This window comes from Parus major, chromosome 2 (assembly GCF_001522545.3).
Source record: "Parus major isolate Abel chromosome 2, Parus_major1.1, whole genome shotgun sequence".
Classification (NCBI taxonomy): Eukaryota; Metazoa; Chordata; class Aves; order Passeriformes; family Paridae; genus Parus; species Parus major.
Window position 1 is genome coordinate 13,056,482 of NC_031769.1, and position 12,485 is coordinate 13,068,966.

General features: G+C 36.7%; 1 protein-coding gene across 16 annotated transcripts in view; it reads left to right on the forward strand.

Annotated features, from left to right (window-relative positions):
- The first annotated feature begins 6,747 nt into the window (after window positions 1–6,747).
- The window catches only part of PARD3 (par-3 family cell polarity regulator), a 395,821-nt gene continuing 390,083 nt past the window's right edge, over window positions 6,748–12,485 (forward strand). For all 16 annotated transcript variants that reach the window (XM_033520528.1, XM_033520545.1, XM_033520530.1 and 13 more), the window contains exon 1: window positions 6,748–6,942. In XM_033520528.1, the coding sequence (XP_033376419.1) occupies window positions 6,763–6,942 (180 nt within the window). In that variant the 5' untranslated portion in view covers window positions 6,748–6,762. The remainder of the gene's footprint in view (window positions 6,943–12,485) is intronic.

Consider the following 12,485-nt stretch of genomic DNA (forward strand, 5'->3'; position numbering starts at 1 on the left):
AGGATGTGTGAAAAGCCTAATATTACTTTTTCTTTGCTTCATAAACACCCTTTCTAACATTTCACTGTGTCAGGAAGAGTGATATTTGCCATATGTTCAGATTTTTTCTTGGATGGATTTCTGGTAAGCTAAAGCCCTTTTAGCAGGGCTGGGAAAGCATTGCTGAGTACAAAAGTGGAACAAGATGCTTTAGTGATCAGGCTAGTGTGTTTCTCTCTTTTCTATAACTGGTTCATATCAGATCAGTGTTCATCCCTTGGCTGAAGAAGTTTTGTATAATGTATGTTTGAAAAAAGTTTAATCCTAGGCCAAAGCGTCTCTTTACAGCATGATGTGTAACCTTCTTGAATGTGTATTCCTCTTTCTCAGTAATACAGAATAGCAAGAAATTAACTTTAGTGTGGTGCTTCTTCAAAACAAAGAGCAGTTTTACAGGTTAAGGATCAAAAAGATGAAAAGGATAAGACTGATTTTCTGCTGTACAGCATTCAGCTATTTTCTGTTGTCATCTGTAGTCCTTTCTTTTCTTGACTTCATGGGACATGGGGCAAGTGTATGTGAATGTGCTTTAAAATTCGTGTTAGATGCATGATTGCAGGTACAGCGAGGTCAGAAATGGAAAAGATAACTGTCTCTTCAGCTCATCACCTGGTAACTTAAGAATTGCTACAGGCATCAGCTGCTTTCTGAGCCTTACTGGGCTGCTTTCATTAATGTTAAGTATTTTTGTGGCTTGTGCCCTCGCCGAGACAGTGAAGGCACTTATGGTGTGCCAGTATTGTCCGTGCTGCAGCATCAGCGTACTTTAGAGAGCACAGTTGGCTTTGAAGCTGATTTTCCCACTGCTGCTCCTGTGTGTTATACAGCAGATCTTCGTGCTTGAAATTGGAGGAGACAGATGATGGGATGGGGATGCAATTTAAACCCGGGGACTTGTTCTTGCTGGCTTCTCAGCCTGTGGAACGTAACTGGAAGCCAGCTGACGTTGCAAGCGCTCATGGCTGTCTTTTGGCACCCGAGTGCTTGTTTGGATGGTTCCTGCCTGCAGCACAGAGCTAGACAGGGAAATGAATGAATTCACTGGCAAATTTTCAGGCATATTAGTTTTTTATTAACCATAGTTTCCTTTCAGACTGTTAACACGCCCAAGTGCCATATGCTGCTGAACAGACAAGTCCAGTACACACCCCAGCCTGGTGATTTAGTTGGTTTTTATCCATGTGTATTCTTGCTACAAAGGCTTTATCTGTTCTCAAAATAGTCAATCCGGTGAAGATAGCCACACGCGTGGCCTTGTAGTCTTGAAATCCAGATGGTTTTAAGCAGAAACTAATAATATATAATTACTTTCTCTTTGTTTCCTTATTGACATACTTTGATATGCTTCTGCTCTGTCCTTTGTCCTGGTGGCGAGTCTGTTTTCCTTTGAGAGTTACACTGAAATACCTGTGCACAACAGTCCAGCTGATAGTGGTTTTTAAAAATCGTATAAGGATCTGTGTTAAAGCAAAAAGCTATAAATTATATAGAAATGTATAATTTCAGTTCTAGAAACAAAGTCTTGATAGACACAGAGAGCCTCTGGGAGCTCAGCTTGGCAAAGCCAATCCATTTCTTAAGAGTGTTGTGTGGTAAAAAATAAACTTCCTATCTGGGCAAGAACAGATTAGAAAATATAGGAGTGTGAGGGGAAAGATACATGATTTACTTGATTTCCAGATGTGCAACAAATTGTAGCAGCAGCTGGTCTGCACCAGCTGAAGGGAAACACAGTTGGGAAATGTAGGCAAAGTTAAGCACAAGGACCTCTTGGTCACCTCTTGGGGTGAGCTTGTTGTCCTCCCCCAGCAGTGTTCTCTGCAAGGGCTTCAAACAGCTCACAAGAAATGACACACACACTCCTCTGCTACCCCAGCTCCGAGTACGTAATTGTAGCCAGGCAGATTAATGTCGTTTTCTGATGCTTCAGGACATCCTGCTGGTGACAGGTGAGATTAAATCTCAGTAGTGGGCACAATTAGTAAACACTAAGCATTGTTCATCAGGCATTTAGGAGCCTGATTTTCTGCTTTCTGTTAAATAGATTGCGACTTCTCAGAGGTTTGTGGTACTGTCTTCTTGTAAGATAGGCATTATTAAAAGAGTAATCTTGTTTACTGTTACTTTTAATGTTAAATATTTCAATATATTTTTGGAAAAGGTACATTTGTGAAAATGAAGACACATACTTAGATGTAAAGGAATAAAAAATCTTCCTATGCCATTTATAAGAACACATTGCTGTTTCCATTCTAATTTCTAGATATTGTTTTCCACATATGGTCCTTGTTTCCATTATGTGGGAACATGAAATTGTTAGTTACAGAACACTGAATGATACTACTTAAACAAATGCTTTTCTCAGTTTTTCCTTTGTGCTTTTTAGAAGTAATTTTATGTAATAAACAGAATCTGAATGGTTACATTCTGCTGCCCTTGTAATGTGCCCTTGCTTCCAGTCTCAGTGCTGGTGTTCACTTAGCAAATATTTATCTCCCATTGCTGAGGATTAGAAAATGTGGTGTTCATGATCTTAAATTATGAGTACCTTTATAATTATCATCAAGTTGAATAGTTAAATGGGTGTAGACAGGAAACGGGAGATCTGACTTGCTTAGACTTGAGCTGAGTGATGCAATATTTAAATGAAGATATTATAAATCAGGTTTAGCGTTACTTCTATCCTTGCATTCAATGAAGTGAACTTGCTGGTTCTTCTACATGAACTAGTGACAAAGGCATCTATGCACCTTTTTAAAAATAATTGTGCTTTGCTAACTTACACATTGGTGGAGCAGCGAAGCTAGTGAATTCTCTATCACCGCTTGTTTTTCTGTCTAAATGCATTGCAGATTTGGAGAGTGCAGTACCCTTTTACACAATCATAGCAGTGAAAGAATATAAATGTGGCTTTGTTTTATTGATAAAATATGAAAATCTGATTCTATTATACAGACTCAGATTTTGAAACAACAGCATCATGTCTGACTAAACTGTAACTCTGAAGCAGGTTTCTTGAAAAACTTGTGGGAGAGTTTAAAAGTTTTGTTTAATTTTTTTTCCTTTTTTTTTTTTTATACAGAAACTTGAATTTTGTAGACTTGTTATACTTTGCCTTTTTTTCTTTTTAATTACTAGAAGATATTTTCCTTTTAGCTTGTCTAAGTGCCCTGTTGCACGTGCCCTGAGCAGATTGCTGTGGGTAAGTATTGGTGGCAGTCCCTTGTTTTTGACATAACACTTGAGAGCCCTGCACTGCCACCCAGAGAGGGTAATCCCAAAGGTGTTCAGATGTCCTGAAGGAGTGACTGGACCACTTTGCCCCACAGATGAAGTTATGTCAACTGCAGTAAACTCTGGAACTAGCTAATTTCCAGTTTAGGAACTGGTCTAAGCCAAAACAGTGTATTTGACTCCTTCAGAAAATGTTTGAGCACTGTATTACTGCTATTGTGTAGGGAATTGTGTGTATCTGTTTACTGGCTGAGATTAAAAAATACAACTTGACCAAGCCACGAATACAGATGCACTTGTAACATCCACGTAGGAGTACTTAAATTCCAATCTGTGTCAAGTCTGATTCAGTTTCTTTCGTGTTTAGCAGACAGTGCATATGAGCTGACTCTAATACAACATTGTGTTCATTTTAGACAGATCACAGAATAGGAATTTAAATGTGAACATTTAAGCAGTTTGGTTTTTTCATGTTGTTTGGTTGAATAATATATAGAAATAATTGCTAAAACTTAGAACCATAAATAGCTGTGGATTTTCATAACTTGGTATAATCACTAGTTTCAATGTTGTTTTCTTTTTTTTTTTTTTTCTATTTCCCCCACCCAGTATGCTGTAACTAATCTCTGTACAATGTGAGTACTCCCTTCCCTCCTAGACCTCTCTTCCCTTCCAGTCCTTCCCCACCAAATCCTTGATTTATGCAAAACCTTTAATAGAGTAGAAGGGCCTCAAGAGAAGACTGTTCTGATGTTTGGAGAGAGCTTTAATGAAAAGTTGCATTGTTATTTCATATTTACTTACCAAATCCCGCCAGAGTAAATTCTTGCCAAACTAGTTTTGTGTATTTCTTGTCTGGTCTTGCTCACGTATTGTTTTGTATCAGGACCTTGTCTGACAGGAAAAGCGACCAGAACAGTTCAGGCTATGGCAGTACTAATAGGTGATGCAGTAAAAATGAAGTCTATCTAAAACTTCTTATGCAATACTGAGAAACTTTTAAAGGAAGTAATTAGCAGAAGTCATTCAGCTTATATATCAAAGCTATTTTTAAGTAGATTGTTCATGCTGAAATAGCACCATAGTGATTTAGAAATGGCTGTTTCTCCTATTGATTCTGTAATTTTGAATATTTTTTTACATTTGCCTTGGAGGTAGGAAATAGTTGTGGTAGGAAGCAAAAAACAAGGATACATAGATATTGAAGTTGTAGTTTTAGCTTGGCTGCTGTTTGTTTTGACGGATGTAGTCCTGTCATTGAGCCAGAATTGCAGTTACTTGTTTTTAATGTTTCCATTCTTCAGTAAGAAGCACTTGTAGGAAACAAAATGGTGAATTGGGTGATGTGTGAGGGATCAGGCTGTGTTGAAGACCAAACTAGGTTTTCTGTTCTCCATCTGCGATTTTGCAGTGAAGGCTGGCTTTATGGTTCGATTCTAGCTTAGCTTTGAGATTGAGAACCGGAGCAGAGGAAACCTGAGTCAAGTCCTTTACGAGTGCAAAGTGCTTCACAGCTTGTCTGTTTTATTGTGTCTTCTATGCCTTGGTCTTTGCAAATGTGTTTCAGTCTTTGGTGTAGATACGAGAGGCAGAGGAGACTTTTTTTAATGGGCTGGAGGATGAGGAAGGATCTTTTTCCTTTTAATTTGAGAGCAGAATATACAAAGGCATCTCTTGAGCAGACTTCCCTTGGTTTGTTAAGAAATGTTGAAAGATTCCTGGTGTACACAGGTGACTTTGTCCAGCCCTGTGTTATTTATTTGAGTATTCCGACTTAAAAGTTTATCCTAGTATTTGCATTATGTACCTTTTTTACAAAGCAGGTTTGTGTGTTAGCTAGCTATTTAGGCTGCTCTGTATGCATCACAGTGTAAATAATGTAAAACCATTTTTAATTATTCTTTAATCTTTACTGTTAAAAAATGTATGCTATCTCTTGTAATATGCTACAACAGTAAGTCCGTATAGGGAAAACCCACATACTAGAAATCCAGTTAATTGTATAATAAGTGCTTGCTTAGAAGAAATAGAAGGTAATGTTATTTAATACTTAGAGAAATCAGAGAAAAAAGTCTGTAATTTAATTTTTGAAATGACTAACCTAATGACTGTAAAATGTAATTCTGGAATCTGATGATCTGATGATGATGACTTCCAGCACTATTTAAGGAGGATGTACTTATACAAACAATTAAGTTTCATAGTTATCAAATGTCTCCAAAATATTTGACCTATGCATATATATATAATGTGCAAATAATAGAGTTTTAGGATATTAAAACCAAGATGAGTATCTCTTGATGTTTTTTCATGTAGCATGTTCTGTCAGGATTTAAATGTATATATGGATTTGGATGAATTCTGGTAGTTCCATTTCTTGTCCTGCTCCATCTTTAAGAAATCAAAATATTTTCAAGCCTTTTAGGGTGGAGGTTATTTATTTATTTATGAGTTCTATTTTTAGTGTGGGTGGGTTTTTGTTCAGTTCAGGTTTGGCTTTGGTGTGATGTTTTTATTATTTTTGTTTGTTTGTTTTGTCACTTCTAGACACCATACCTGAAAAGGCTGATGCTAATTGCTATTTTTAGGAAGTCAGGAACTCTGCAAGTTGATGCAGGTTTGGGTCCTCCCAGCAGAAACTTTGTGCAGCCATGCCTTCTCAGTGAAAAGCAAAGAAGCTCTTTTCCTGTGGGGCATTGAACAACAGCCTGGGGTGTTGGGGGGTGTGTTTGAGAAGCAGGATTATGTAGCATGATCAGGCTGTGTGTTTACAGGCAGCTTTCCCCCATTAGGAGACAAATCCTTTAAGAGTAGCATGTTGAGTACTGACCAGCACTTGGGTCATATGCTGGAGACACTGTGGACACAACTTATTCCCTGTGGCTTCCTTTGCTATCAAAAGTAATTATAAAGACTATACAGCCAATTTTCTCAGTTATTGCTAGAGACATGTATAGACACAAAGCCACACCCACACATTTGTATGCATATATGTGTGCATGTATGTATCTGTGTGTATATATAATTTTTTATTTTAAATGTGGGAAGTGTTCTTAGTATAAGTTTAAAGATACTTCATTTACCAGCTCTAGTGAAGGACAGGTAGAAAGCAATTTGATGGTGTTTAAGTATTGGTTTGTGCCTTTTATAGCTGTTCTGTGAAAACCTCACACCTTTTACAGCTGCATGTAACCTTTTGTGCCTATTGACCACTGTCTTACATACTTTATTTTGAGGATAATGTACGTTCATTTTATGGAAGGAATATTGGGAATGTAATGTGCAGTAGTATTGATAATGTGTCAGAATCCTATCTGTCAGGGATGGGATTGTAACTCGTGCAGATCTGATAGGAGAGGGAAAACTACATACCTAGTCTGAGGCAATTTAAAAAAAAAAAAACAACTTGGGCTTTGCATCTCAATTTACATTTATTTACAGAAATATGACCTAAATAAATGTTTGATGTCAAGCATTTGTAGGATTGCGATGCTCACCATATGGTGGAATAAGATTTTCCTGTTGGCATGTAGTAATCTGATACTATTTTCTTCTTCATTTATGCAGGATCAAAACTACTGGATACAAGTTCATCGTCTGGAGCACGGGGATGGTGGGATCTTGGATCTCGATGACATTCTTTGTGATGTAGCTGATGACAAAGACCGTGTAAGTACAAATGGCTACAAAAGTAGCGTGCCACAAGCTGTACATCTGCACATCAGTGGTGTGTGTTTCCTGCATGTGTCCCAAAGTGGGAGTCAACACAGAGACATTTTTTATGTAGTTTGCCTGACAGATGTGAGAAATTGGCTGCTGTCCTGGGGTTTTTTTAAAATTGAAATAATAGGTTTTCCATCCTTTCTGGTTCTTTAGGAGTTCATATAGGAAAAGGGGGCTGCAAAGACAAAAAAAACCCTCAAACAGTAGAACTTTGATGCACACACAAAAAAAAAGCATCTGTAAGGTGATGTTGTAGCTTTGTTTTACCACTTGAATATGTGCAAAAAAATCGTGCTGGTTTTAAAGTGTTGAGTGTTGGGTTTATTTTTTCAAAACTCGTTTTTGGAGGAATTGCTAGTTATACAGAACTTTAGACAATAATTATATACTGCTGGGGCTTGAGTGCTTTTATTCTTTTTTAAGTAGAGATTTAGATTGCTGTCAACTGAGAGGCTTTCTGTTTATTGGCTAGTTGTTTGAAGTTATAGATACAAGTATCTTTGAATTACTTGTTCAAATACCTGTAGGTAAGAAACACTGTGGCAAACTGTAAAGTCATGTAAATATGCTGCTTTTCTTTGGAAAGGCACAGGTGTTTGCTGAAGCTCTTGAAAGCATCAGAGCCTGATACAGACTTAAGCCTGGAAACTTGTTTCAGGACCACACTCCTTCACAGACAGTATCCTTAATTGCCTCTGTTGGAACAGGCACTGTCAAGGCTCCTTGAAAACTGGCCAAATGATGACTCTTAGGCTAATTTTTCAGAAATAGATACTTTGCCTGTAGTTATTTCTTGTGACAAAACTTAATTGACATGGTTATTTCAACCAGGACTTTATAAAGAAAAATTATGTGAGGAGTCTTGGGACATGAAGACTCCTCACTGTCTGAAATGTTGGGATTACTCAAGATGTATAGAGTAACAGTGCTGAGTTTTCAGGAATTTCTTCCATAAAAATAGTGCCCAGATAAGATTTCATAAAAAGCTAATTAAAACCTCTAGTTGGTTATCTCATATTGAAGTGCTCAGCTGCATGATTATTTTGCTTACAGGCCTCAGGGAGGCTGGTGCAAATTGTCACTAAATATAAATACAAATATATATATATATAAAGATATATGTGTATACACACACACACACACACACACATATATATATATATATATATATGTATACAGACTTAGTTGAATAATGCGGTTCTTAGCTCCTCACATGCTCTTCCCTTCAGAAGTTTGAATTCTGGTGACTTCAAGACCTTATTCTTTGGATGTTACCTTGCCTTGCTGCCTTCAAGTGGGGTAATTCCTCACAGTGAAACTCTGTGGGTGTTTTTATGTGCGTGACTAATAGTTGAAAAACTCTGACTGCAATTGAAGCAAGCAAAGTCATTATTATAATATTGTTTTTGTGTACAGATGGACAAGATACTTAGCAATTAGTAGTATTTATCTCTGCATTTGCCAAGCTCATCTCTACTGATGGCACTTATGAGTTAAATTTCCTTTTTTAAAGGACTCTGTGGCATTGATTAGGAAGGTGCAATATAAACATGCACTGTGCTATACTGGTTTATATCCTTGAATTTGTCATTCTCACTTGACCTTCACGTTTGTGTCTTTTCAAGTATTTTGGTCATTAGTCATTGTTTTTTAGTTTCCTGTAGTGCATTTCTCGGCTGACCTTCCTGGCTCCCTTTAGTTTTGGGTTGTTAGCTTTGCCTCCATAGCAAGTGTATTAAGTGGTTTTGTGTTGCTAGAACTGAATACAGGCTCCATTAATTCAAGGTTTGGAATAGATCTCCAGTTAGGGATATTTTGTAGCTGTACACTTGAGCATACCTTGTAAAAAAGCATTTAAACAGATGGTGTCTAAACATGTAATTAAATGATTACTGAGGTCTGTAGGATTAGCTGTGCTTAAAATTAAACATTTGCCTATATATCTCTTCTTTAAAATAGGGACAAAAATGTCTAGGATATTGGAAAACTGAACACTTAATGTTTTAGTGTTCATTTTCACAAGGAGCTGCCTTATATTCTTGAAGAGAAGTTCTTTGAGTTATTTACTACCCAAACATCTGTGTTTTTGAAAATCAGTTTTCTCTTATGGTTCTTTAGACTTAAGGATCAGTGATAAATGTAGTTTTTGTCTTTGGTGGTGCTTTTATGCTATAATTGTGCAGTGTCATATCAGCACAATACAGAATGCAGAGCAGCTAAGGACCACTTGTCTTCTTGATGGATTTACTGCTCTGTGTAGTCAACTGCTGTAGTAAAATGAAACACTTAAGTGATGTGAAGAATATATTTACTCCTATTCCACTGTCTCCATGGAGAAAATGTTCTGTACTATAACAAATATAAAGATCCTTAGAGCAGCTGTTCAGAATGGAATGAGAGAAGTATGTTTGATGGCATCCTTCACATTAAAATGCAGCATAGTAGGGTGGCTTCATTTAGCTGCTTCTGTCCCTGTATTTTGTGATTCTTTTGTCACTTACTAAAACAGAATGGATGAGTAAGGGGTAGTTAGTTGCTTTTTGGAATAATTCGTGATGCTCAGTGTTGTTCCTCCTTAAAAAAAAGGAGTAAAACATGAAACAAATTACATGGAAAAACTGATATTGCTAAGGTGTTTGTTCCTTTGTTCCTTTCTGAAACAGCTTTTCTTAAGCCCTTTATCATAGTTTCTTGAGAAAGTGCATAAAGCACTCTAACTTAGCAAGCAGAAGATGTGGACATTTATGTTACACAATATCAGTGCATGTGAAGTTGCTTGGTTAATGCAGTTAATGGTAATAACCTTATAAACAAAAATTTAAGTAATGGTCATTTGAATTTTGTTTTTTTTAGAAAACTTCTAAAGATTTATTGAAATGTAATTTTTTCAGGTTTTACTGTGGAAATATGGATAGCTTTCAGTGGAAACATATCAATGTTTTTTACATTTACCTCTGTATACATGAATACAAATGGGCTGACTTGTTACTCTTTTTGAAAAATATTTGGCTACAACAAATAAGATTTTATTTTCAGCTGGCATTTAGTCAGTAGTCTTACCTACTTCTGTTACTTAAAAAATATAGGTTTCTTGTGTGTTTAGTGATTAGACCAGTATTTTAAAGAAAGATTAATAACCTCTTTTGTTCGGATTTCTGTAACTTGCAAAAGTAGCCCTCTCTATGAAGACTCTCAGAAAACATATGTCATCTTGATAAGTTTCCAACTTGATGATAGCATACTTGATGACCTCAGTTCAGTTTTTAGTAGGCAGACGTTCTCAGCAGCAAAAACAAACCCAACTGCAGAAAAAAGCCAGAACCCAACCATCCTTAACTGCGTTTTCTTCGGCTAGACTGAGGCACGTAGACACTTTAATAATTCTCACACTTTGGGAGTAATTTGGAAGTGCTTATTCTGAGATCTCATAGACCCTTCTTTATCCATGAAAAAAATATTGAGGAAATTGTGGTGTAATCTTATTTAAAAAAAAAAAAGCAACCAACAAACTCAAAGTATGTGTATGACTATAAGTTGCTCATATTTGAATTCTCACTGAAATAGGAATTTGTATTTTGAACAACTTGAAAAAAAAATTTCTTTGCAATTATATGTAATTTTCTTATGAATAGAAATGCTCAGACTGTTGCTCAGTGGAAAGCTTTAGAGACTAAAATGTCTGTTTTTGGTGTAGCTATATTGCTGAAAAAATCAGTTTTTTTTTTCTTCCCAAGAGAACAGCAAGGATCTGCCATTAACAGCCACTGGTTGTGATGATCAGCTGGGCAAATAGAGCTACTTTGAAACAAGCATTTCATACCTTTGAAGGTATGAACCAAATGTCAGTTATTTGTAAATTCACTTGCTCCAATATACTTATTTTTTGCCATATTAGTTTGGGACTAACAACGTGTAAATGTTAAGGGCCTTGGCATCTTATAAATTCCTTTATTGCTGTCCTGATAAATTCAGCACCGGTTCTCAAAAATAACCACAGTAATTTGGTATATATACTCAGATTTACAGCCTGGCTTTATTTCTCTAAACTAAGGCAGGCATGGGTTTTCTTTGCTTGACTTAACATTTTCAAATATTCAGTCAGCTCTTCACCCTGCATAATTCATGCTTACACCCACTGAGTGCAGAGATAAAAACCAGAGGAATATGGTTTGGTCTTGTCTGGAGTGAAGTCTCACGCTTCCCACAGTGTTTGTGTGTGTGGTGCTCTATCTGGCCCAGGTCACTGGAAGTTCAAGGTGATGTTGGTGCTTAGTGCTGCTTAGACAAACTTTGAACCTCCCAGAAAGACACACAAGAAGTTGCTGGTTTGAGTGGAATACTTCTGGTGAGAATGGGATGGAGATTAATTTCATGGATCTGTGCTGAAATGGAATTAGTAAACATTCATGAGCTGGAGTCAACTGTGTTAAGTAAGCAAACTACAGCTGAAATTCAGTGAGATCAATTGTGCTTCATTTGCATCTGCTTTTAAGAGACCTACAGAGATTCTATTAATATTATTATGAAGTTAGTGCCTGCTTGCTTCAAGTATGAAGAAGTGTGAAGTCTTCTAGTGGGAAAAAGTCTTTGAGCAGCTTCTTCACATAATATGAAGGCATATAAGGACCTTTGCCCAGTGTCGTGGAGAGGAAATGAACTTTTGGGTTTTGTGCTAAAACAGATGGTCAATTCTAAATAATACTGTTGTTTTGTTTACTCCCTCTTGGAAAGCTCTGTTGAGTTAGAGAGGCATGTGATACACAAAAATGTGGGTCTGGAAAGGATGACTATATTTTGTTTGTAACAAATGTTAACTGGAAGCTTACACAGAAATAAGGCTATTTTGAGCAAATGCATTATAATGTTAAGGTTAAAGGCTAGCTAGGGACTGTAGGGCTGTGATTGCAGTATCCTACTGCTATTGATTCTTGCTCTCTCACTCTTATTTTTTGAGCCAGTTATGCAAGACCCCGTTTCTGTAGTAAATTCAGGGTAGGCCAGTGACAACAGGATGCTGTTAGAAAGAATGAGATTCTGGTAACCCCATGCCTGTTCATTCACTCAAAAATGTTAAAGAGCTTTTGAAGTCAATGAAAGCTACGCAGATAATGTTGTGTTATCTTTAGATTTCCATCAGCACGTAATCAGAATACTCAGAGTAGTGTTGTTTATTCTAAATTTTGGCTATCTCTGCCTCATTTAAGCAAACTTGCAGCTGAATTTACATGTGACTGCTCTTTGATTCTGCAAGTTAAGAATTTAACCCTAAAATTGTGAATAGAGAATAACAACTTTTTGTGCTTCTTGTTTCTGCCATTAACAGATTAACACCTGGAGTGAATGAAGAAACTCCAGGTCACATGCAGCAAATCTGACAAAACTTCAAAATTGCCAAAAAATTACTCAGAAATGTGGTTCTTAGTATTTACAAAACCGTGATTGGTATACCCTTTCTCCCCTCAAAACCTTTCTATCAAATTAATTTTCAA